Source organism: Pithys albifrons, chromosome 11 (assembly GCF_047495875.1).
Source record: "Pithys albifrons albifrons isolate INPA30051 chromosome 11, PitAlb_v1, whole genome shotgun sequence".
In the NCBI taxonomy this organism is placed as follows: Eukaryota; Metazoa; Chordata; class Aves; order Passeriformes; family Thamnophilidae; genus Pithys; species Pithys albifrons.
This window is the reverse complement of record NC_092468.1, coordinates 22,477,948-22,503,175: the sequence shown is the minus strand read 5'-3', so window position 1 is coordinate 22,503,175 and position 25,228 is coordinate 22,477,948. Positions and strand designations below refer to the sequence as shown.

At 48.0% G+C, this 25,228-nt stretch overlaps 1 protein-coding gene across 1 annotated transcript in view; it reads right to left on the bottom strand.

The window, feature by feature from the left end:
- Positions 1-2,179: 2,179 nt before the first annotated feature.
- Positions 2,180-25,228, bottom strand: part of SLC7A14 (solute carrier family 7 member 14) — a 29,585-nt gene continuing 6,536 nt past the window's right edge. Inside the window, exons 2-8 of the mRNA XM_071566691.1 lie at positions 18,499-18,897; positions 13,161-13,397; positions 12,200-12,417; positions 10,146-10,292; positions 8,836-9,044; positions 7,418-8,295; positions 2,180-6,204 (exon numbers count right to left, since the gene is read on the bottom strand). Of these exons, the coding sequence (XP_071422792.1) occupies positions 5,882-6,204; positions 7,418-8,295; positions 8,836-9,044; positions 10,146-10,292; positions 12,200-12,417; positions 13,161-13,397; positions 18,499-18,802 (2,316 nt within the window). The 5' untranslated portion in view covers positions 18,803-18,897 and the 3' untranslated portion in view covers positions 2,180-5,881. The remainder of the gene's footprint in view (positions 6,205-7,417; positions 8,296-8,835; positions 9,045-10,145; positions 10,293-12,199; positions 12,418-13,160; positions 13,398-18,498; positions 18,898-25,228) is intronic.

Below are 25,228 nucleotides of genomic sequence, written 5' to 3'. Positions count from 1 at the left end.
CAGAAGGAAACAAGGAATAGCTGCTGTTCAGGGATGGGCAAGGGGAGAGCCCCAGTGGAGAGGTGAGGGGAGGAGAAGGGTCTGAGCAACCAAATTTGAGTGATGAAGAATAATTTGAAAACAAGGCTGCAAATCAAGCTTTGTGATTTGGGACTGTCCTTTCACCTTGGTCTGCTTCAGCTGGAGAAGCCAAACAGAGCAACACAGCCATGGGCGAGGATGTTGCAGCTCCCACCCCTGCCCTCCTCCCTGTGGGAAGCTGAGCTGGAGCATTTAAAAGGAGCCAAAGGGAGGCTGATTGTGATCCATCAGCGCCCCTTTGCCTGCCTGGTCCAGGGATGGGCAGTAGCCCGAGCATCTGCCTGTAACCCCGAGCAGCCTTGAAGGCGTCTCTGTTATGTGAGCTGTGCCTCGCTGCCCTGCTGTACAATGTCCCCAGGGCGGGCAGGGACCGGTGGCAGGACACTTGTGCCCATGACATCACAGGCAGGGCACAGGCAGTTGTTGTACGCGCCGGGCACTGTCAGTGCTGCCATTGATGTGCGGGTGCCACGGGCGAAGGGGCGGCGCACAGACGTGCCAGCTTGTGCAGGCTGCCCGGGAACTGTGGATTGTGCCCAAGGGTTTAGCCCTGGGATTTAACCCCGGGACTGACAGTGGCACGGGAGACCTCGGAGAATAAAACCGCCGGAATGCTGCCCTGCAAACAGCCCTGAAGCAAACTGGCCGGAGGTGGGGCAGAGGGGAAACACAGGAACACTGTGCCAGATGCCCAAGGAGAGGTTTTGGAAGGTGTAGGTGCAGCTGGAGGTGCATGACTCGATGGGGAACGAGCCCTGCCAGGCAGCACTTGGGGTTTTTTTCCTGTCCACTTCCTTAGGCTGCAGCTTGTCCTTTCCAACCTTACTCATTCTGTGATTCCGTGACCTTCAGGCACGTGCAGCTGGGGACCCTTGGCAGGGGATGGTGATGGAGCTCTGCTTGCTCTTCCCATGGCCACAAGTTACCAGTATCAGGCCACAAATGTAACTCTTAAAAAGCCCTGGGTGAGCTGCTCAGAGGAAGGAAGAAGCTTTATTTCAGGGAATAAAATAAAACCCCAAACTAAACAAAACAACCCCGCAGCAGCTATGGGGTAAACATATGTTTGCAGCTGTGGGGTATGAGGAGATGGGGTCAAGAATGTGACAGGCTATTAGTGCTGGCACTGCAGAGGGGAAATGCTCAGAGGAAGCACAAAGAATGTTAAACTTTTCTAGTTTTAAAAGATCAAAGCTGAAATACCTGCTTTGTGCTCTCCCAAAGCATCCCACTCTCCTGTGGGCTCTTGCAGGCGAGGTTGACCATAGCACTGTTGGCTCTTGAAGACTTCTGGTGCTTGTTTGCTGACTCCAAGCCTCAAAATAAGGTCTGGTGTAATTGTCCTGAATGGACTAGCTGTGGAGTGGTGGGTGTGAGCAGTGCTGATCTCCCTGGTGGGGAGGTGGTGGTCCCCAGTGCCCAGCACAGCTCTCCCCAGCTCCATCAGGACCATTTGGAGCTGGTGATCCCAACTCCATGGCAGGGAGTGCACCTGGCAGCCTCCCCACTCCCTAGATATCAGGGATAGAAGGAGGGAAGCCATGGGGGATACTGTGGCAGGCACCTGTGTCCTTACAAGCGATGCTTCCCCACAGACCCAGAGCTTCTGCGGGGAGGGGACAATGCTGTGACACGGCAGTTCCTCCAGAGAAAGGCGGATGCCAACAAGCAGATGGGAAGACATTGGTGTTCCCTGGGGCTTCACACTGCAATAGGCAACCTGTGGCCATTGGCTTTAGGCTTTTTCTATTTTTTTTTTAATTGTGCAAATGGATAACCATTTTCTTTCACAACAGTGGCAGTAAATACCAAAGTCAGCTCACTGAAATGGATTTTGTACAATGGAAATTTTGAAGCACTTAAGGCAAGATTTTGGTCATTTCTACCTTCAATTTTGCACTGGAAAAGTATCAGACTTTCAGGTACTGATTGGCTTAACAAAATTTACATGGGAAATTTTCTTTTATTATTTTTTGGTTTAGTCTTTCATTTAAAAGATTTACATTACTATGGAAACTGATACTAAGACACATTTGTCTCTGGCTTTCTTTACAAATCCCTTAGTTCCTCTTTGATTTTTGAATGTAAAGGCACACAATAAAGCTTTATGCATTTATTAAAATATACAGATTTTGGTAAATTTAGATTTTTTTTTCTTAGTATCTTGTTTATATATATGTATTATATGTATAGTTGTCAACAACACAATCATTTGAAAATAAAAATCACTCCATAACATATCTGCATATTTTTCTTTCTCATGACACACTACAAGATCCCATTGTACAATGCACCAATGGGCTTCTGGAAACCACAAAAAAAGTAAAAATGGATAGAACAAACTGCTTTTAACAAATACACCAACTTCATACCAGAACTGCAGAGAATTGTTACACCAGAAAGTACCACCTGCAAAAAAAAAAAGCAAGATATACATCAAAAAGACCAAACAAAACAAAGTGAAGGTCATTTACAAGCTGGATTTACAACATCCCACGTTGTTTGGGGTGTGATTTTGCTGCCATGTGGAGGATGCCGGCGTGATGGGCCTTGGACCGAGGGGTTGTGATGGGGAAGAGAGAATTTGTGGAGGGGCTGAGATCTTAGAGTTGGTCTGGAAGGTTTGAGGTATTTATGCTCCATCTGTATCATGCACTGGGCCCCTCAGGGTGTGGGCCCCAAGGAGGGGGTCAGGCATGGAGGGGCTGTGTGCCTCTCACCGGTGGTGGGAGTGGGATGGTACCACTCTGCCTGTAACCTCCTGATGCTCAGGGATGTGAGAACCTCCCTCAGGGTAGCCAGGGGGAAAGGCTGGACTTGGGATTACAGCAACACAAGCACGTAAGTCTCTTCCCAGTGTCCAAGACCATCCCTGAGGCCAGCAGTGCCTAGAAGCAATGGCCACACCTGGACCTTTCGTCTTTGCAGTTTTTGCTCGTGCCACTGAAGAACCCAGTGCTGCTACAAGAGGCAGCACACAATCTCCCAAACGGAGGCGGAACCCGCATGTCCCCCAGGAACTGCCACCTGGAGCAGAGGGCAGGGATCCTGCTGTGAACCAGCCCTTAGTCACTGGCAAACCCGGGCATGACCCAGCCTGTGGCTTGGCTGCCTCCTCCTTAAACACCTCCATTGGGTGGGATGTGGTGGGCTCAGGAAGAGGGTACAGCTCCCACCTCTGACACAGTGAGGGCTTAGGGCAACCCATCCATCTGTGCCAGACAGTGCCACGTCATCCAATGCTGTTTCCTGGTGGTCCCAGGTGTGGCACAGCCACAGCACTTCCTCAGGAAGGGGAAGGAAGATGGGGGAATGGGAACAAGAGCAGACAAAGGGCTTCACTCAATGCTTGGATCCAATGGCGAAGTTCCTACAGACACCAAAGAGCAAGGGATCAAGCCCCCACCAAGTTATATGGCGTAACTAGAGCAGACGTGACAACAGACACTGGTACTGGTAACTGCTCTGTAGCAAGAGATTAAGGCTGCAAGAAGAATAACGGGCTTTGATTCAGCAGGGTACTTGGGCTTGAGTTTGTGGCTTGGCAGGTGCCTAAATATTGTGCGGAAGCAGGACACACAGGACTACCTTGGACACGGTAGAGTACAAGAGCTGGTAGGAAAATATCATCAGTCTTTCTCCCTGAAAATGTGAAGCCAGACCTGTGAGGTGCCATCTCTCTTGGGAACTTCTAAGGCATCGAGGAGGAGAGCAGCCAAGTGTGGGTGAGCAGTGACTGTTGCAAGAGGAGCTCAGCACCGCTGGAAAGGTTTCCCCAGCTGGCCCATGAGTGGTGTCCACATTGCAAAGAGCTTTTCGGTGGCACACACTTGGGATTTGTGCTGTGGAAGCGCAGTAGGGGTGGGCAGCAGGAGCAAAGCTTACAGGTCCTTTAGCCAAATCCTCACTCCCACCTTGAAGCCCCCCCAGAGGCCAAACTTCCCTTGGCTTGCCTAGAGCGCTCCAGGTTAAGATCTGAAGAACTGGATGCTCTTCTCCACTGGGAAAAGGACTGTGGTTTGTCACTTTTTGGGACAGAAGCAGCAGGGAACCTTCTGTGTCCCCAGGCAGAGCCTCTCCACTGAGCTCTTGAGCCCTAGGAGCAATGGGGGTGGGCACACATCCAGGCATCCTCTGCACCCCACAGGCCACTTACCCAAAGAGGGTGCCAGGCAGGTGTTTTGGGGGGTTGAGCCTCCTTCAGTGAACCAAAGTGTTAGTGGTTGTCAGTATCCATGAGGATATTTCCATGTTGGAAATCCTAGCCCCGCGGATGTTAAATTGTGCCCTGGGATTGCAGCAGCAGCAGCAGGTACTAGGGATGGATTCATCTGTGGCCTTCAGCAGCCAGGATGAGGATGGGTGTTGCTGTTGATGGGGTGCTTTTCTGGTTATTATTTATTCAAAAAGACATTTCTCCATCACAGTGTTTTACACTAAGCATGATGGGCTCCAGCACTGGACCTGCTGCTAATCACTGACCAAACCCTGTCACTGCCAATGGTTCTGTGAGGATACTGCCAGCAGGGAATTTAATGGCACTGCTGGGGAATATGGCCATGTCTGGGGGGTTTAACATCCTCCTGCCGACAACCTCTGCCCTGCCAGCCACCAGCTCTGTTTGGTTTCAGACTGACATACAGACACTTACAGAACAAGCAGCATTCAGTGTTTTTCATACAGCACCCATCAAGCCAAGGTCAGAAACAGAGGGAATGGTACAAGGTGAAGATGGCAGCAGGGAGACAGATTTCAGCTGCCAAGTCCTCTCTGCTTGCCACATGTGGCCCAGCCCTGTCAAGGCATGGCTGACCCAGGGACACTGCTGTTTTGTGAGGGCATGGATGCATCCCTGAAGCACTGAGGCCAGAGGGAGCACTGAAGTGTGCCCAGTGCGGTGGGAGAGAGTGACGGCACAATAATTTTTGTAAAAGACAAAAGGTGGTGGAAGCAGCGCTCAGCCTCAGACAGGTGATGCTCAGAGGAACAGCGTGTGGTCCTTGTTGGCCATTCATACAAAGTGGGTTGAGCCAAGAGTGGGTCACAGTCCTCACTGTGACCCAAAATGGGACCAGACTCCCAACTGCAGATTTGGGATGTTGGGCTGCGCTGGAACTTCAAGGTTGGACTAAGACATGGATTAATTTTGAATCACAGTATTTGGGGAGCTTGCATTCAGGGTGTGAGGTTGGACTCAGGGGTAGCACTGCTGCATACACCAAGTGCCTTCACACCAGAACAGGCCATGGATACACTGTGATGGAAACAACCATCCACCTCTGAGCTACTCCTTGGAAAGAATTGGTCCATCTCCCTTTTGTACCTACCACCTGTCTGTGCCTCTGGCTCAGCTGTCACTTCAGGTGGTTCAAAGGAAAAAAATTCACATGCCAAGAAAGTACCAAAAATGTAAGAATGGCATCCCATGGCTGCGGCCATTGGGTGGACATTCCCAGAGGACAACTTGTCTCATCCCCTTATGTGACTCCTTCCACCTCTAAACGCCCTTCCAGTTTGGCACATCTCCCACTCCACTGCCTCCACTGGTGCAGCTGGTGTCGGGAGATCAGCTGGTGCTGGGGGATCAGCCAGTGTTCACCAGAGCGAGACCCGACTGGTGGAGCTGGATTGGGCCACAAGTGATTTTGGTTTGGGGTCAACGGCAGTCACAGAGCGTGTCCCAAGGACCGGAGGTGAGCAGGGCGGTGGTGGAGGACCCGGGGAGGATGGGAGAGGATGGGGGAGCCACGGGGACCCTTCCTCATGGTCTGGGCGGCGCGGCGCCCTGCTGCCCATCCCGCTACTCGGGCGAGTAGTCCAACTCGTCGTTGGCAATAAGAGCCTCCGACGGCGGTTTGTGCCTGCCTTTGCTTTTTGACCTGCTACTTGTCCGATGGCTCTCCTTGACGTCTGCCATTTGCTGGTATGAGAAGCCCTTGTCCTCAGGAGGACCCCAGCCTGGGTAGCTCTCGCCCTCGGGGGCGAAGGAGAAGCCGACGTCCACAGAGAAGGGGTCGACGTCCACATCATAGCGCTGGTAGGTGCTCTGGTGCAGGGCCTCCTCCCGGGCGCTGATCTCCAGGGTGCTGTTCCACATCCCGTAGCCAAAGTAGATGAGCAGACCTGCATTGGACGAGAGGGAGAGGGTTGGACTCCAGCTACCTGATCTCACCTTCCTGCACCAATGCTTTCCCTGGCAGCAAATCTATCCAGAGGTCACCTCCAGTTGATCCTGGGATTATCCTATACCGCACATGTGCACAGAGAAACCCCAGACTTCTCCATGTGCTATGTATGAACTGAGCACAGAGGGGACTGCTTTTGAGGTTAAATCAGGACCCCACATCTCCGTCAGAAAAACCAATGGGCTGTGCCTCCCCCAACAGACTGGTAGAGCCTATCACACCTAATGCAGTGGCTTAATTGACTCTCTGCCATTCCTGGCAGCTGAAGAGGTATTAAATGTACCCACAGGGGAAAGTACTTAATCACAGCAGATTAAACTGATGCTTTGGAGTCATCTTTGCTTCCAGGTAAAAGGGCTTTCCCTGGATTTGCAGCTTCACCTATTTCCTTCAAGGGCCAAAAAAAAGGACTGAGTATGTCTTTTCCAGCCCAAAAAGTGCAGGTGGCAGCTTCTGCTCAATGGCTCAGCATGGAGGAGCTATGAGAGCTGCCTATTTCTCTGGGGTTTTTGGAGTGAGTGGGTTGCAATGTAAATCAAGGGAAACTGTGGTTATGCTGGACTCCTGGCTATGTGTCAGAGAGACTAAACTTGGAAATAAAAGGGTTCATAACAAAGCCTGTGAGTTCTAAGATGCCCCTGCACCAAAGTTAAGAACTTAGATGAAGAAAAGGAGATACTTTTTCCAGATCCCTTGGTTCTATCTTTCCCAGGGCTGTTGGGGTTGGACAGCTCTGGGCTTTGGAAACACAGTGCTGAGATACTGGTGTGGGCTGCTGAATAGCTCAAGTGGGTGACATAGCAAGAAAGCAGGCTGATTTCTGTACAAAACCTGCCTGTAAGGCAATTTCCAGAACCCGCCTACTTTGCATCAAAAAAGCCACCAAAATAGTCACCTTTGCATGGAGCAGTTTGCTTCCATCAAACTGACATTTCCTGGAGGTGTAATTTTCCATTTAGGTGTGGTTCAGGGGCTTGATAAAATGAGGTCTCTAAGAACTTCAGGATTACAAGGGGCAGATGAAAAGGACTGGACATGTCCCAGCTGAAGAAGCATCAGCCCAAGCACTCTAATTAGGGAAGTTGTTATTATTAACAGGCTTTCAAAGAAGTGTCAGTTGAAAAATTAAAATAAATGAATCTGAGACTCACCCACAAAACACCAGACAGCAAATCGGATCCATGTGACTGTGGAGAGCTTCAGCATGAGATAAATATTCACCAGCATAGCGAAGGCAGGGACGAAGGGCAGACATGGTGCCATATAGGGCAGCTTCTTGGGGTTTTCTGGCTGCTGCAAGATCACAAACACCAGCACAGCGATGAGCAGGACCATCAGCACCACCAGGAGCACAGCCCACCAGCTCTGCTCAGAGATGTAGTCTGCCCCAAAAATGATGAAGGAGCAGAAGATGAACATGAGGACGAAGAGCAGGAGCACACAGGTGGTGACCGTGTGGCCGGTGGCTGCCGTCGGGCGGTCCATTTTCCCCGGCAGCCCCAGATGGATCCGCATCGTGTAGTATCGAGGGCCAATCAGCTTCTTCAGCTTGATGAGATAGATGTTCTCAGACTCATCTGCCTCTATCCCTGTGGTCATGTCGACTGTGCCATAATTGGGGTGATTCACATTGTAGGCGGATTTATCAGATTTCCCAATTAGCATCTCATTATCCCCTAGTGATGGCAGATTTTTTGCCCCGCACGTGTTGGTTGGTGGGCCAGAGAACTCCTCTCCTTCGCTCCCTGGGGAGCAAGCTTCCTTCTCACAGTCAGCCAGGATGCCCTCCTTCTTCTTGGTGTGCTCCTCAGAGAGGAATTTGACGAAGCCGTCAATGTCGCTCTCGGGCTGGTACCGGAGGAGCAGGACACAGACGGACACCAGTGTGTAGGCAAGCAGGGTGCCAATGGACATCATTTCTATCAGGTCCCGCAGGCTGACCAGCAAGGAGAGCAGTGCTGCAAGGAACCCAGAGACAATACAAGCCACAACAGGGGTTTCCGTGTAAGAACTGACGTGGGATAAAAACCTGGAGCATGAAACAGTTGCAGAAAGTTAAAATTGTACATCACAGCAGTTTCATGTTGCAATAACCCATCCCCAGCTGGAAGGGACAGACCCAGAGCCAGGGTCCCTTTAGCTCTTGTTACTATTTGGAGCTTGGACTCTGGGCAGCTGGGAACTGGCAATACTGCTGAGGTTGGATCTGGAGTTAAATCTAGGTCTGACCAGCTCTGAAATGGGTGCTTGGACACTTGCAAGTAAGTGCCCAGATTTTATGTGTATGAGCTGTTCTCCTTTGCAAGTAACTCTTGAATTAAACACTCATCCTTACATAAGTAGAATTTCTGGGTACCAGCACGAAATGAGAATCTTCTGGGTAGACCACTCCAGATATTTTTCTCACAAGATATTGCATTGGTGTATGCTCATACTGTAAGCACTGAGTTGGTGTGTGCTCCCTGTACTGTGGGGTGTTAGGGCACAGGACAGCTTTCCATTCCCCAGCACAATTCCCCTCCACATCCCAAGGGGCCAAAAAATAAATGTCAGCATGGGCATGACTGACCTGAAGAGCAGCCCATCACCAGCCATGGCGTAAATCACTCTTGGCATTGGGAAGAGAGAGCCCAGCAAGCTGACGGTCAGTCCGGCCACAGACCCAATGGCAACGATGAATTTGGCTGCGTAGAAGCCGTGGACTACAAACATTTCCATCAGTGGGGACTCGGTGTCAATGTCATTGTAGGGCACCATCAGCGTGAGGATCATGCTCACCTGGGGAAGGTGAGAGGAGCAAGACACAGGTGTCAGTAGCAGCTCCAGCAGCTGCTGAGGACTCTCAGGGTGCAGGGGCTGCTTGTCAGGGGTGTCAAGTCTGACTGGGATTGTATTCCTGTGACCCCTGTGGAGGGGTTGTAAAATACTAGAGGTTAGGACTACATATGCTTTGCTGTGGGGTTGTTGATCCAGAAAACTGTGGGAATTTGGTATCTGCTATTCAAAGGCAAGAAAGAGACACTTGAACTTTGCTGTAGTGGTGATGCAGGAGTCAAGTGGGACTGGTGTGACTGGTGAGGCTGGTGGGCCTGGCAGGGTTAGTAACAATTCTACTGGCCATGTTCCACTGCTGGGACTGCACTGTCTGAGTCAGGCACTCCTGATGGGACAGACCCTAAACCCAGACTGCATTCCTTTGGGAATCACCCTGATCCTATTTCAGTCAAGGAACATGGTTTTGTGAGAAGCTTTCTTTGAAATTATCAGAACAATGGTTTTTTTTCTCCTTCATGACTCAGTTTTGTTCCTTTATAGGGTAAATCTCTGAGTACAGACACATTGGGGTGCAGGGCAGCAGAATCTCTCACACGGCCATTCCTGCCCACCTCTCCCCTCATTTAGACCCTCTCCCATATCTCCAGCAGAGGCAGTGCTGCTTTTTGCAGAAACATGGAGAAAGGATGCTGCAATGCTGCTTCTCCTTCTGCTTTGCTGCACTCCTGGATGCAAAATTAGCTGTGGGTAGGGATGAGGGAAAAAAAATCTGCCACCATGTCCCTGCAGCTGGCAGAGGGGTCTCCTCAGGTGACAGGAGCCTGGGGACAAATGAGGCGGTGGCCAAGGGGAGCCCTGGCAAGCACTGGAGGCACATGGAAACAAAGCTGATGTCTGTTCCTACTAAGGAAAGTGACCCTGTCTGAGGGTCAGACGAGCACCTTGGCTCACCTCACCTCACCTCACCTCACCTCATCTCACCTCAGACTTGGGAGGGGAGCTGTGCAGATGCCCAGAAAGGACTCACACTATACATATATATATTAAAAAATAGTAGTGTATCTGCATATTTCTGTACATTTCTCCTGTATTGGTGGTACTTACAGACACATAAGCTGTCAAGCATGTGACGAGTGAGGCCGTGATGGCATAGGGGATGGAGGTGTTGGGGTTCTTCGCTTCTTCTCCTGTGGTAGCAATGATGTCGAAGCCAATGAAGGCATAGAAACAGGTCGCAGCTCCTTTGAGCACCTGTGTGGAGGATCAAACTTCTGGGTGCCAGGAGGGAGGCTGGCACCCAGCCAGGGAGAGGGAGCTGAGCAAAAAATGAAGAAGCCCAGTTCTGCATTATCTGAGCTAAAGGGTGAGTGAGGGCACGTCAGGGGATGCACACAAAGAGCTGGGGACTGACCCTGTGTCCACCCCTAGCCCAGTGATCTGGTCTGAGAAAAAGATTTCAGTGTGTGTCCCAAGCCACTGGAGGCATCTGCAGCTCATGATACACAACAAACTTGTGCCCATGCAGTGCCCCAGTCTGCTGGGAGATCCTGCCACTGTCAGAGGAAAGAATCAACAAATTTCATGTTTGCTTTCACAATCCTCCACCCCAAACCCGTTTATATTAGTAGGGATTTGGAACATGTTTACACGTTCTGTCTTAGCAAGATGTCTCATGTGGCAGCAAGATCCACTAGCAGAGGAAGCAGGAGAGAGCAGCAGCAGTCAGATGTGTGCCGCTCTCCAAACAACCTCTGTTTTGCTTGGAAGCTGCAGACAGGTTAGGAGTACACATTGGAGCACTTGGATGAGGAATTATTTGTACTGTTTAGTTACTTTTTTAATGTGATTTTTTAAAATATACAGTATTAGTGAGGACATTTATAGGAAAGGAACACTGAAGCAGGGTAAAGACTGCCTGGCTCTGAGTGAGCTGACCTGGAGTTGTGAAACCCTTGCTTACATTGAGATAGTTTGTTGGGTACCACCTGTCCATCACACCTCTGTCATCTCAGCTATCTAGTAATACAGCACACAGTAAAACTTCCCTCTTTTAGGGACTATTTTTAGTTACCTTTTTTAAAGTATCCCCTACACTCCCGGGGATCTCACACTTGTGCTTGATGGATTTACTTTTAAACAACTTGTGAGACAACCAACCAGCTGAAAATGATGAGACTTCCTTGTTGGGTTTGATGTGTTTTGGGTACCTATCTTTTAAAACTATGGGGTTTTGCCACAAGATATATGTTGAGTTGGATTGGAGCAAACAAGGTATTTTCTATTTCCTCTTTTTCACTCTTGTTTTATGGTATAAAAAGCCAAACACAACCCAAAGGTAAATATGACTTCTGCTGTCAAGTGAGTGCTCTTCTCCTCACTGTTGTTCTCTGGCAGAGAGGTATTGATTTACTAAAGGGAGGTGCAGGGAATGCATGTCAGCTTGGGATACTTTCAATAATCAAGGTTCTTGGTTTACTTTACTTTCTTGCTTATTTTTCTGCACAAAACCCCAATGGAGTTGAGCAGTGTAAATCTGAGAAATTATCTTGGGTTTAGGCCAACTGAGATATTTTCAGTCTCTGTTCATCCTTGGATAAAAACCAGTGCAAGCAAGCTAAAAAAGCCAAATATGTCCAAATTCTCAGTAAGCTATGAGGGAACATCCATAAAATAAGTACTGGCAGGTGGCATTATGAAGTGCTCAAAACAAATGCTTGAGGAACATTGTTCTTGAAAACCTGCCAACACAAGTATCTCCCCGCTCCACAGAGGCTGAGCCACATCCTCTCTGGAGCACCCTGTCTCAGATGGCCACAGCACTTTGCTCCATGGCCTGGCACTTAGTGGTATCTCTTGGAGGATACTTTCATATGGAGTTTGGGATTGGAGTGCCATTTTGGGATGGTTCTGGGTTTATGCTTAGACGTGTCAGGAGATAAAAGCAAAGCATTGCTCTACTCTTTGGGTTTGTTGGAGTGAGCAGGTCTGGATCCAAACCTGCAGTACTGGGATTTGGATGTCCCTGGTCAAAGCACTGGCAAGTTTAGCAGTGTTGGATTTGGAGAGTGGAGTGGAAGTAGAGTGTGTACACCATGAGCAAAGCTGAGTGTGTTGCACCACTCAGGTGCTGCATGTCACTCTATGTGCCCAAGACTTACCCCCGGCCATCCAAACGGCAGGAATTGCCCTTCAGCCCAGTTGTCACTTTTGATGTAGAAGAGACCAGCAATCATGATGAAGATCCAGACTGCCAAGTTAATGACATTGAGCACGTTGTTCAGCCCCACTGAGTTCTTCACCCCCATGGCCACAATGATGGTGACAATGACAGCAATGACCAGAGCAAGAAGGTCGGGGTATGATTCCTCTCCTTTCCCTAGGTGAGAGAAAAGAGGTGTGTTACTGTCCATCCACAGCATCTCCAGGAACTCCCTTTTTAGACCTTGAAGCTTTGCAGAACTCCTGGGTTTCATTGCAAAGGTGGTCTCCAGGTACCCCCACCTCCACCCACTAAAGCTGTTTAATTAAGGTGATAAATCTTGATGCCTCAAGACACTGTTCAGAGTTTTGGGAGAGCAGCAAACAAATTATCAGGTTCCAGTTTGCATAACATGTATCTGCCAAGTACTCATTAAAAATCCATCAACCATGAAGTTTTCATGGCACAGGTAGAGGACAGCTGGCTGGTTTGCTTACTGGAAGAACCCCAGGACTGTTGCTGGAACAGCTGATCATACAGGATCCCTGCAGCCCTGAGTTTGTCCATGGGAGTACTGCAGACACCAGCTTGTGCTCTCTACCAAAATTCTGTGTGTGCCTCAATGGGACCAAGTAGAGTGTTTGCACTGGGTGAAGTGTTTCTGTGCTGTCATTACCTTATGATAGTCCACTGTTTCTCTGCATTTATTCTAAATTCCAGCTCATCCCAAAGGGGCTCTAAGTGTCCTGTGTCCCATCCCCTACATCCTGCCTGTGAACCCAACTTGCAAGGCAAAGTACCAGAGCCAGACAGACAGTAAATAATAAATGAAGCCTAATATCCATGTCTGACTTTTGATGAGCTCTCAATTGCTTTTCAGGCCCTAATTAATGCAGGTAGCTCTGCATAGCACGACGCACCCAGTCCGTTCAAGGTCCCGACACTGTTGATCATCCAGCGGCTGATGGTGTGGTTGGCCAGTGAGTCGAACATGCTGCTGAGGGCACTGGCCCCCGCGGCCGTGCCAATCAGGTACTCCAGGATGAGGTTCCAGCCAATGAAGAATGCCACAAACTCCCCCACTGTCACGTAGCTGTAGGTGTAGGCAGAGCCCGTGGTCTTGGGGACCCGCACGCCGAACTCAGCGTAGCAAACACCTGTTTGGAAAAAATATGAAACAATATAAGGAAGATGTGTTTGGAAAAGGAGAAAGTAAAATTGCCCTGGTGCCATCTGCCTGAAGGTGTCAGGAGGTGTCAGGGGTGCAGTCAGCACCAGGAGTCCAGAGATATCACAGGGCCATGGTGACCCTCCTTCTTCAGTTTCTTGTCATAAAAACCAGACAAGTTTCCACTAAAATCAAGTTGTGATGGATTTTCTTTCTGAGGAGGCAGTTCAAACTAAAGCTGAACGTTTACATGGGATCCTGGACCAGTGCTGCCCAGCCTTGTCACAGAGCAAGATGTCACAGGAGGGCTCACAGAAGGCTGCACCTCTCCCTTTCAAACCTTTCAAACTCCAAATGTCCATCTTGGGTTGCTGCTCTGCAGATCCAGGCACAAGCACTGCCCTGATCATCCCTGCTCTTGTTCATACCCATAGAAGAGGAGTTTGAAGACATCCCACATAAAGAACATAAGTTATTTTAACACTTAGAAAATGTTATATTTAAGTCTTCTAAAGAACAATTGCTAAACTAACTGTGCAGAAGAAGAAAAGAAAAGCAAAAAGAAGTATTTAACTGGAACTGTTTGGAAGAAGAATTCAGTGGACTTTAATACTTTCTGAACTCCTTGTGTGCTTACTATGTCAGGATAATTTTTAATAAAAACTTGACCCTGACACATTGATGTCTTAAAACAAACATTAGCTTTTATTTAAAAGGAATGGATGGACTTAGCTATAAATTCCCCAAATATTAGTCAGGACAAATGCTGGAAGAGCACACAGTGTCCTGCATGTTTAACACCTATTAAACCCCAAAATCCCTGCCCCAAAGACCTCAGCACAGCTCATATGGGTGAATTGGTTAAGGCCGTTACTATCACTGTGTAAACACATAGTAATTATTGAGCTCTTTATCAACTACTGTTCACTATTTAAAAGATAATAATTGCTTCAAATTTGCAATCAGTTCAGTATAGAGAGGAGAATGAATAATTTATAAAAATGTTATGAGGCAGATGCTCTTACTCTAAGTGCAGTTTTTACTCAGTACAAATACAGAGTTGTTGAATCTCTTAAGCTGAATTTTGTGATGCTTCTTTTCTTGGCGTTGAAGGACTTTTATATTCCATTCACTGTTCAACTTCCCTGCGTGTTGTTTTGCAATGGGACTCTTCAAAACCTGATTTCTGTAAAGCAGCCCAACAGGAGCTGCAAGACATCCCCGTCATCCCTCCAGCCCTACTGACAGTCATTATTCAAAACTGATGAAAAATGCATGTGCTTGGCAAAGGTACGACGTTCACAGATAACTCCAGACCTGAATGATTTATGAAACTGGTGCTCTGATGGGGACAAGTATCTTGTGTCACTCTCTGATGGCCTTAAAAATCATATACTCTTTCTTGGAGGCAGATCTACTTTTCGCTAATGACAAGATAACAGTTAAAGATGATTGTTATCAACACACAATGATAACAACACAGCAAGGACATTAATATGTATAAAATGTTTGAGTTTTCAATTACTCTACTAGGATCCCAAAATAGAAGAGCAGTCTTTCAGTATGTGTTGGGTACAGCAATATGTTGTGGATATCAGCATTAGGTATCAGCATATAATTTATATCTCTCTCTCTACATAGATCTATATAGACATATATAGATATATGTACATGTAAAATACATATTATATATAGTAATCTCTGCTGCATTTTCAGTGTATAACAATAATATGTTATTAATCTTATTGTCTTAATATTTCCGTATTAATATTATTATTATTATTACAATATGACTGCACAATAACACTGTGTTAGTTACTCCTTGGCAGCTTGATCTTTTCAGCACCTTGTCCCGCTGCATCCAGAGGGATGCAGCTCTCCCAGTGCTCCTGCCCAGCCAGTCCAGTTTGGGGTCTGCAGGCAGAGGTTGGGCACACCCTCCCTGCCACAACTTTTTGAATCTGGAGACAGATTTATCTTTTTTTCTCCAATCAAGACTGTTAGCAAATTTCTGCAGAGAACAAGGCAACACAGTGGTTGTTTGAAAGAGCAAATGTTCTACAGAGAACCATATCTTTTCCTTGAGTATCTGCCACACTTGTGCAGTTGATGTGACAGTTGCTATGCTGGTGTAATTATACAGTTATTGACATTATTTAGCAGGACACGAACACAGTGGGTGGTTGGGTCCATGGCATTGGCCCTTCCAACACTCCATGTACAAAACAACTGATGGCATCAGGAACTGGTGGCTTTGGTGTGCTGGGATGGTGGTGGCCATGGTATGGATTCTGATCCTCCCACTACTACCTGGCACAGGAGCAATGAAACATCCTACAGGTCACTGGCATGATGGGAGTGAATCTTCATGTGAAAAAAAGCCTTCAGAGAGGGGCCTTTCAGATGCACTGGACATCATAACACAAAATAATTGATGTTACCATGCAAGAAATCCAGAGGGATCACCTTTTGTTAATGAAGAGCACCCAATTTATTGAGACAGGTGTATTATTTTCAGCAAGCCACTGAGCCTGTCCATTGTGTTTCATGATCACTATGTGCTGATATATAAGAGGCAGCTCCATAAAGGAAGATTCCTTAGAATAAGGGCTCCCACCTCACCAGCACCACTCAAGCAGCTGCAGCTGGAGCCCTTCAGCCCAGCCTTCATCCTGCAGCCAGGCAGCACCTGAGGCACATGCTTAGCTCCTCCCTGCTCCAGGGTGCATCCTGGCTGCTGGTGAGCCATTCCCACATGGGTACCAGGTAAGACCATGGCACTGTGCTCCAAACAATGTTATATTAATTCAGGAGAGGACATCACCAAAGGGGCAAGCAACAGCTGGTGGAAAAGGCTGCAGAGAAAGTGATGGGGTTGGGTGAGATGCAAACTGCTGATTTTTACCGTGAAAGTGTTTTGGTTAGACATGGGTGTGAGTGTGGGGATTCCCAGCCATCAAAGCTGCTGGAAGGAGCCTGCAGTGCTCGGCAGGTTTTGTGGAGGAAAGCTGGGCAAGTGTTTGTGCTTGAGAGCTAAAAAAAAAAGGCTTTCCAGTGAGAGAATAAAAGAGATTGATTTAATTTAATTTATCAGGTTAATGGACTATAGTGCATGTGTAAGTACTCTGATGGGGTACATGTTGCTTAAACCTCGGGGAAGGCATAACCAGAATGTGTTGAGTAGATGAAATTGGAAAAATCTCTATGTGAAACTGGGTTGAACAGTGCAGAGGGGTTTCCCACTGGCAAGGCTCCCAGGTGAGCTGGATGGCTCTCTAGATGGTTTTGGTTTTTTGTTGTTGGAAGTTTTTTTAAATCCAAACCCCTCCTGGGTCCACTTTGCAAGCAGTGGGGTTTGACTTGGTAAGATGTGAAGAACCAAGGGAGAGTGGGTGATCTGGTGGTCCCACCTGGCCTTAAAACAGAAAAGCTTCTTAAAATCTGTCCCTGCACACTTGCCCAAACTCAGAGCCTGGCACACCAGGAGCAATCACGATGTGAGAGCTGAAATCACATCCCCAGTGAGTCCAACAGCCGATCCAGCTCCTGAATTCTTGCTTGGTTTTACTTGCCAAAAAAGTGTTGCTGTTACAAACAACAGCAGTGTAAAGGATGAAGTGAGGAAGCGGCCAAGGAGACTATCAAAACACTGCATCCTTCACAAAACACTTTCCCAGAGCTACAAAAGCAAAGGGAGATGAAAGCGGAGTGGGAAGTGGCGCAGGCTCCCGTGGGCGAAGGCGGGAGGAGCTCCCGCTGTGGGGCAGGGCTCGTGTCTGGGGTGAAATAGCCGCTTCTGGAGGACAGTGTGTTTTTGTTAGCACAGACCCACCCAAGCTCTTTTTGCTCTTGGTTTGCCTCCCAGCCAACCAAACCCTCACAGAGGAGAGAAAGTAGGCGCTGGGAAAGGAGAGACACTGATGCTATCTACTGCCTCGGTTAAAGAACGGCCATTCTGGGTTTGTTGTGTTGGGATCTCGAACAAGCATTGGATCTCATTGCAAGCTCTCTGCTCTTGTTGTGGGCTTTGAGCATGACGCTCATGCCCGTGCTGTGCCAGGGTTGTGCCTCTGGGCTGCAGGGATGTCAGGAGTTCAAACTCGCACGCATTTTGGTGTCATCTCCATGGAGCAGCCCTGCAACATCCAGAGAAAGAGCACGATGTGTTCCCATCTCCACCTACAAAAATCTGGATGTTGAAAAGCTGAGCTGGGTCATCTTGCTGTGTTTGCTTCTATCAAACCTCTGCCATTTACTCAAGTTTCCTTATCCAACCCGCAGACAAAAGCTGGATACCAGACTGACACAGCATGCAAAGTCCTCTGAGCGGGGGAGAGCAGGAACATCACATCATCGTGTTAGCACTGATCTGGAAAGGACAAATGCCAGCAGTACTGGCTTCATGTGGAAACCGCAGCTCGAGCCATATGCTCAGCTGGGTTCCTACGGAGGAGATGGAATTCACAGAGTTTTCACGAAAATACATAATTCCTCTCTCCCTGCACATTTGTTTGTTGCGCTTTTGTTTGGAAATTCAAAGAGTGACCCTGCATGAATAGGAGCCAATAAAATCAACTCCAGAACTAATTTCTTAATTCCAGGAATTTCTCAACTGTTAGCCATGTCAACAAAAGAAGCTGGCCCTGGTGCTGCCCAAGCCACTGATATCCTCCCTGCTGGAGCTGGGTTTCCCGCATTTTGCCCTTGCTCCAATGCTCTGGCTTGGCCATGCTCCCTCTGCCTGGGACATGTGCTGCAAAACTTTCCAATGTCTCAAAACATATTGACCACTGGCTCCATCCCTGTGGGAGCCATTGGCAGCTCATCAGGATAATTGTGCTTGTGTTGCTGGCTCCCACTGCAAGGTTTGCTCTAACATTTGGGCAATGAGAGACAGTGCACCCCATGAGTTGGATGAACCCAGATGGGTGAACCAGGGAAATGTTTTGTTTCTTTTTTTGAGTCTATGAGGAATGTGCTACCTCTTTGTAGCTTATGCTGCTGAGCCTGGGTCCTGCCAGGTGTGCACCCGAGAATGAAGAGGATGCAGGAGATGGCACATTACTCAAAATCCCATGCACATGACTCACCTGACAAGATGGAGGCGACGGCAGCGATGATGAAGGACACGATGACTCCGGGCCCCGCCATCTCCTTGGCCACCAGGCCGGACACCACGTACATGCCGGTGCCCACACAGCTCCCGACGCCGAGGGAGATGAGGTCGAGGGTGGTGAGGACCTTGGCCAGCCTGGCGCCCTGGGTGGCTGCGGCCCCCGTGCCCTCCAGCATTGACTCCACGGGCTTGGTGCGCAGGACGCGGGTGCGCAGGGCATGGCCTGCGGCCCCCCACGGCACCCGCCGTGGGTCCAGCCGTGAGAAGAACCCACTCATGGCTGGTGATGGGCTCCTGGAGGGTGGTCACGGATGGTTTTGGCAGCACCTGCTCAGGCCCGCGGCTGCATCTCCCTCCTGCGCTGATGGCCTGGCTGCAAGAGAGAGGAACAGAGTCTTTGAAATAGCAAAGAAAGAGGAGCTGAAATGTTCGCCTGAGCTGTTTTCTGACTGGCCTCTGGTGTTGGGAGAGCTTTGGTTTCACCAGTGCTGGTGCTATGGAGAAATCTCTTCATCCCAATTGTTTTGTACAACAGAGATGCACTACCCTCCTTTATGTTTGCAGGGGTTTAGCCCCTGTCATCACTACAGTGCTACAAGCAGCAGGAACTGGATTTCCTCCAAGTGCTCATTACATGGCTTAATTTCCACCAAAAGCAGTGATGGCTACATGTAACTGTGAGGTGCTGGTGGCCATAGTGGCACACTGGAAACTGGCGGGGACTGAGCCTGACTCCAGTCCTGGTGGCACTGCAGTTCCAGCAGCAGGACCTTCAGCCCACCATCACCATGACAGACTATAGAGGAACCTCCCATGGAACACCTCCCATGCAGACAGGCTGAGAGAGCTGGGGCTGCTCAGACTGAGAAGAGAAGGCTCCAGGGAGACCTTATAGTGCCTTCCACTACCTAAAGGGGCAACAAGAGAGCTGGAGAGGGACTTCAAACAAGGGCATGGAGTGACTTCCTAGTGACATGCAATGACTTCTTGGCTTTGAGCAAAACAACAAGAATTGATAATCTGCAAGTTAATAGAAAAGAACAGGAAAAATAATTTATTGAATATGAATTTTAACCTGACAGTTTCTTTCCTGTTAATACAGAAATCCTTTTTTATTTTCTAATTGCCTTGAAGACAAAACAATTATTTTTTCCATCCTTACATCCAAAACAAATTACATTGTGTCCACCAGGCAGCCTTGTGTTGCTGGAGTTTATTAAATGAAACATAGCATTCATTTCATGTTTTGGTTGATCACAGTTCAAATTGTGATGATTTTTTTTACCTCAAGCAACCACAAGCTAAAAGGCTGGATGTTCTAGTTAGGAATAATAATAAGGAAAAATTGTTACTGCTCCCAAGCAAATGCACATCCGTGGGTTGAGAATAAAACCTGGGTTTGGCTTTTGGGTTGCTCAAGGATTCAGCTGCTTTGTGGCATGGTCTGGATCACAGGTGAGGTTTTACTTTGGTTTAAGGGAAGGTTTGTGTTGGAAGGGGCAGCTGAGCCAGAGCTCAGTAGGTCTGTGTCAGCTGAGATCAAACAGAGCTGTCCTCATAGAATCATAGAATTATTTAGGTTGGAAAAGACCTCCAAGATCATAAAGTCCAACCATTAACTCAGCACTGCCAAATCCACCATTAAGCCATGTCCCCAGTTGCCACATTTATATGTCTGTTAAATCCCTTCAGGGTTGGTAATTCCACCACTGACCTGGGCAGCCTGTGCCAGAGCTTTTCCATGAAGAAATTTTCCTGATATCCAATCTTAACCTACCCTGGTACAATTTGAGGCCATTTCCTCTTGACCTGTTACTTATTACTTGGCAGAATACGCTGATTCCCACCTGGCTACAAACTCCTTTCATGTGTTTGTAAAGAGTGACAAGGTCCCCCTCAAGCCTCCTTTTCTCCCTGGGGCACTGTGCCCATGTTCTGGCACCTCCAGGCTGGCTCTGCTTTACCAGGGCTCTGTTTCAGCCACAGGTAAAACAACTTCTCCAAGGAAAGTGCTCATCGCTACCCAAAATTCATTGTCCTGTTATCCAAAGCACAGCATCTCTGAAGCATGGGCTGCAATGAGGTCTTGCAGTACTTCCCACTTCCCATCCCCTAAATATTTATCTTGGACTTTATGGATGCTCCTAGCTAAGTTTGAAGGACTCAGCTTGCTACACTAAGGTTTGCACCAAATTGACTTGAACCAGCTACGAAGGGCCATCAGAGGACATAGTATGGTGTGGGATGGAGGTGCTAAGCCTGTACCTCTGGCATGGAAAGACCTGCCTTGCATTTTTGAAATAACTCTGTAATTGCTGCTATGTTCAATTAAAGCAATCATTCAAAATTATTCCAGATGTTTAAGTGAGATAAGCATATTGCTGCTCTGTAGCTTGGAAAACATCCTTTCACTCCATTTGAAACCATGAAAAAATAAGTGATGGATGGCAACCATCTCCATAGGGCAGGGGCAGCTCCCTTCTGCTCTGCTCCACTAGCCCTGACTAACCAAAAGCACACTGTGGGAAGGAAAGGGACTTTATACTTGCTTTCTTTTTTTTAATCTGCTGTCCTCATCATAAACCCAGGAAGATGCAGGGAGCTGTGGCTCGGAAGGGATAAGCTGCAGCCGGGTTTTGGAACTGCTCAGCTCTCCATCATCAGGTTGTTGGGGTTGGTTTTCCTTGCTGATTGGCACTTGCTGCTGCCACCACATGCTTGTTAGCGACCACTGTTTGTACCGAAACACTCTTCTTCATCAGGGTAAATTAACTAAAACTGCAATCAAGTCAGAAGGAGAGGTCTAGGTATTTACAGGCATGGATCTTCCTTAGTGTCTGGGTCAGTGCTGAATTACTCCTGATGTAAAACTTGTTCTGCTGGTGAGATGCAGCCTGGTGCCCCAGAGCATCACCCATCCTCATCTCCACAGCTCCAGCTTCCCCAGACAACCTTCCCCAAAACACATCTGTGTCTTGGGATGGCTTATTTGATTTTTCTGTTATTAACAGAAAATCCATCTAGGAGTCCATAGGGTTGTCCTTGAGCAAAGATCTCTATTAAAATCTCTTGGGGATGTAAAAGAATCAGAATATTGATGGTTGCAAATGAAAAACGAGAGTTCCTGTTGGTGTATTGATGGAAAGCAAGGCAGGGGCACTCATTAAGAGGAAAAGGTTTGATTTTCTCTGCTTTTCCATGGCTCTCAGACTAATTATTACAGAGGAAAACTGGATGATGCCTCCAGCAGCTGGGCCAGCATGGCCCTGACTCCAGCATGCAGGGCAGCAGCATCCATTTGCTGCAGGCTTTTCTAGGGGGAAAGCCCCTTCCCACTTGCCCAGGGGAGATGTGCTCCAGAAATGTGGGATTGAAGCAGGTTCCTATCAATCTCCAAGGCAGTGCCTGCTGTGTATCCTGGGAATAATAACATGGGTATTTTTGGTGCTGGAGCAATAACCCTCAGACTCCCTCCCCACTCTGATTTGGGGTCACGTGCCGAGCTGGGTTAAAGCATTTCCTTGGGGAAAGGGAGCCCCAAAGGCTCAAAGGGATGGGAGAGGTGGCTCGAGATGATGGAAAAGGCGGTTCCAGGCAGCAAACCCGCTGCAACCCAAGAAAAAGGACAGGAGGGACAATGTGCTAGCCTGACCTCACTGCTCCCCCTTCCCTTTTTCCTTTAATTGCGAGCTCGGTGACGGTGAGGCGGCTTGTCTGGAGAGACATAGGATCCTGAATTTCATTACAGCTCCTACAGCAGGGACAGGACTGACGTCAGCGCAGCGATGCGGGAGCCGGGCAGCGGCTCCGGCGGGCGCCGAGCGGAGCGGTGCCTTCTGCCGGGCCGCGCATCACCGCCGTGTTTGCATTGCGAGTGCGATGTCATTTGGAGTTTTACGTGCTTGTTTTTACAGTGCTGATCCCCAGCTGGGCTGCCACTGTAAAAGCTGCCTCTGTCTCCATCATCAGCCCTCCTTAAAGGGATTTTAAACCAGGCACAGAGCCGAGAGCGAGGGCTGGTCCCCTCCGATCCCGCGGCCGCTCACGTGGGTTCAGCTTCAGCAATCAGGCCTTGTGCCTTTGCTGGTAATTTCTTATTTTTAATATTTCCATTTTTACCTCTGATTGAGGAATTCAAGTGGAGCTGTGGTTAATTTAAACTAAAATTGTGGCTAAATTAAACCAGTTATAATATCTCAGGTTTAAGACCAACTTTCTATGTGCATAAACTGAAAAGAATAGTCAGGGATTTTTTTTTCTCTGTGCACCTTCCTAGCAAAATGGAAGTGGAGAGGTTGAATGGCACTTTTTTCTGTTATTTCTGGCTGTGTTACATTTACTGTTTCACCAGTGTTAGCACCACTCCAAGATGGCCAAACAGCATTAACTTCTTTTAAAAAATAAGCAAAATAAAAGAGGAAATATTTGATTTGACCAAAGACACAAGGAGAAGGTGCCACACATCCAGAACTAGCCCCGAAGGAGTTCTTAAACTTTACATTCTAGTCTCTAATGCAAAAGATCATAGATGTGTAATCCAGTGAAACAATTAGCATGTACATAGAGATCACCCTCTTTTGCCTCTCTCCAGCCTTCAGGGGGGATATAGCGTGATGGTTTAACTGCTGGGGAGAGACAGGACTGCCTGACTTATCAGGGAAAAGGGAGAGGGAAGGATGGGAGAGATGTTAAAGTTTCTTTCTGTCTTGCAGCTGGTGGTTCCCATGTTCTAAGTAAATAGCTAACTGGTATTTGAGCACTGCCTGGCAGGCAGGTGAGCAATGAGGAGGTTTTGGTGGCTGAGAGCTCATCTTCCTGCTTGGATGAGGTGGGAGATGAAGTGACACACTCAGAGGTGAAATTAGAGCTGATCCTGGTGAAGGCCAGCAGATCCCTTGATATTGAGTTGTTCTAAAGTTCGCAAGGGTTAATTACATGCCAACCTCACAAACAGTTGGTCCAGGCTGTCAGGGTCCCTTGGGATCCTCTGGAGCAACAAGCTAGGGAGAAACAGGTCTGGGACTGGAGGGATCAGTGTATTCCTCCTCTCTAGGGCCTGGATGCATTTGGAGATGGCACTTACAGTTCTTATAGCCTGCATGGGATGGAAGCCAAAATGCACCATTCACCCTTTCAGAGATGCTCATGTGCATCCCAGCAGGCTCGTTCCCTCCCCCTAGTAAATCCACCTGCCCAAGACATCAGGTTTTACCCTCTCCTTCTCCCTTGTGTCTGTAGAAGGAAGTCCAATGCCTGCACTTTGGTTTTCCACATGTTTTCTTCCCTTTTTGTACAGGTACAAATGATTCCTATGGTGCAGAGTGGCGTAGGAATGAGTGCAAGGAATGACAGACAACAGTCTGTGCGTGCCAAGCTGTATGTAATGCAATATGCATGAAGTGCTCCATTTGGGTTTGCAAAAAAGCTATTTACCCACCAAAAGGAAAAAAAGAGAGAACTGCAGAGAAAGAGGTATAATCAATTTGCACATTTGAAAAAAGGTCTAGTTTGTCATTGTAGTCTTGAGATGGGAAAGTAAAAGCCTTAAAAACTGTAACAATACTGTTAATGCAGGGAAATGGCAAACCAGGAACTTCTTGGTGCTATACCAATAGGTTTCCTCTAGGAGAGTAGTGAGGCCACATGAAATTAGTAGATTTCTTTCTCCATCAGTAAAATGAAGAAAGTCACTGCCTTACAGAAGTGTGTGGTGTTTAACTCAGTTGGGTTTTCTGTGAAAGCGAAAGAGAAACTGTGCTAAAAATGATTAATGCTCCTCTGGATGTGCCTTGTTGAAGTCAATATTGGTTTTGTATCTGCACATGGCCATCTGCAGAAGGATTCTTGAGGTCCTGGGCACCTTCAAACACACATTTGTGGCAGCTGTGTGATTCTGCATTCCAAGTGCAGATATGGACACCAGTGCTGGCAGCCACCAGATACAGCCCCCCATCCTGTTGCAGTCTCAAGCCACAGCGATCTCAAACACATGAAACTCCTAAAGGAAGTCTGGGCTCACAAGTCTGGGTGTTCAGACTCTTTCAAGGACTAATGTGCTGACCCTTGAAGTTCAGGCATTTTAAACACTATGAGATGAGTGCCCAGGAACCCAGATTTGCCTCTCACAGAATCACAGATTCTTAGAATGGCTTGGGTTGGAAGGAACCCTAAAGATCCTGTAGTTCCAACCCAACCTGCCATGGGCAGGGACACCTTTTGCTAGACCAGGTTCTCAGGGCTCCATCCAACCTGGCCTTGGAAATATGCTGGCAGATTCCTCTGCACCCTTCCTGCTGGTTTTGAGAGTGGCAGCTCCAGACTCTGAGCTGTCATAAGAGGAAAAGCATCTTCCTGATAGTCCAGTATCTCTGCATCACAGCAAGTTGCCCTTTTGCAGTGCTGGGTATAGATTGCTCCAACAGTACAGCCACTAATGGCATCAGTGGGATGTTGCAACACTGAGCTTTTCCCAGGTTTTGGTTAGATTATACTTTCAGTAATTACCATTTTGATAACACATTTTCTGTATCAAATCTCAGTGTTAAGAGTGCCTTTGTATCGCTGAAACTTTTAGACCTGGGTTACCAGACAGTCTCTTCTAGAATTATACTAATTTAAAAACTGTCTTTGCTTTAACAACACACAGGAGGAAATCTCTCTAATTACTGGGCTCTATTTTCTTTTTCTTTCCTCAGTGGATCCAT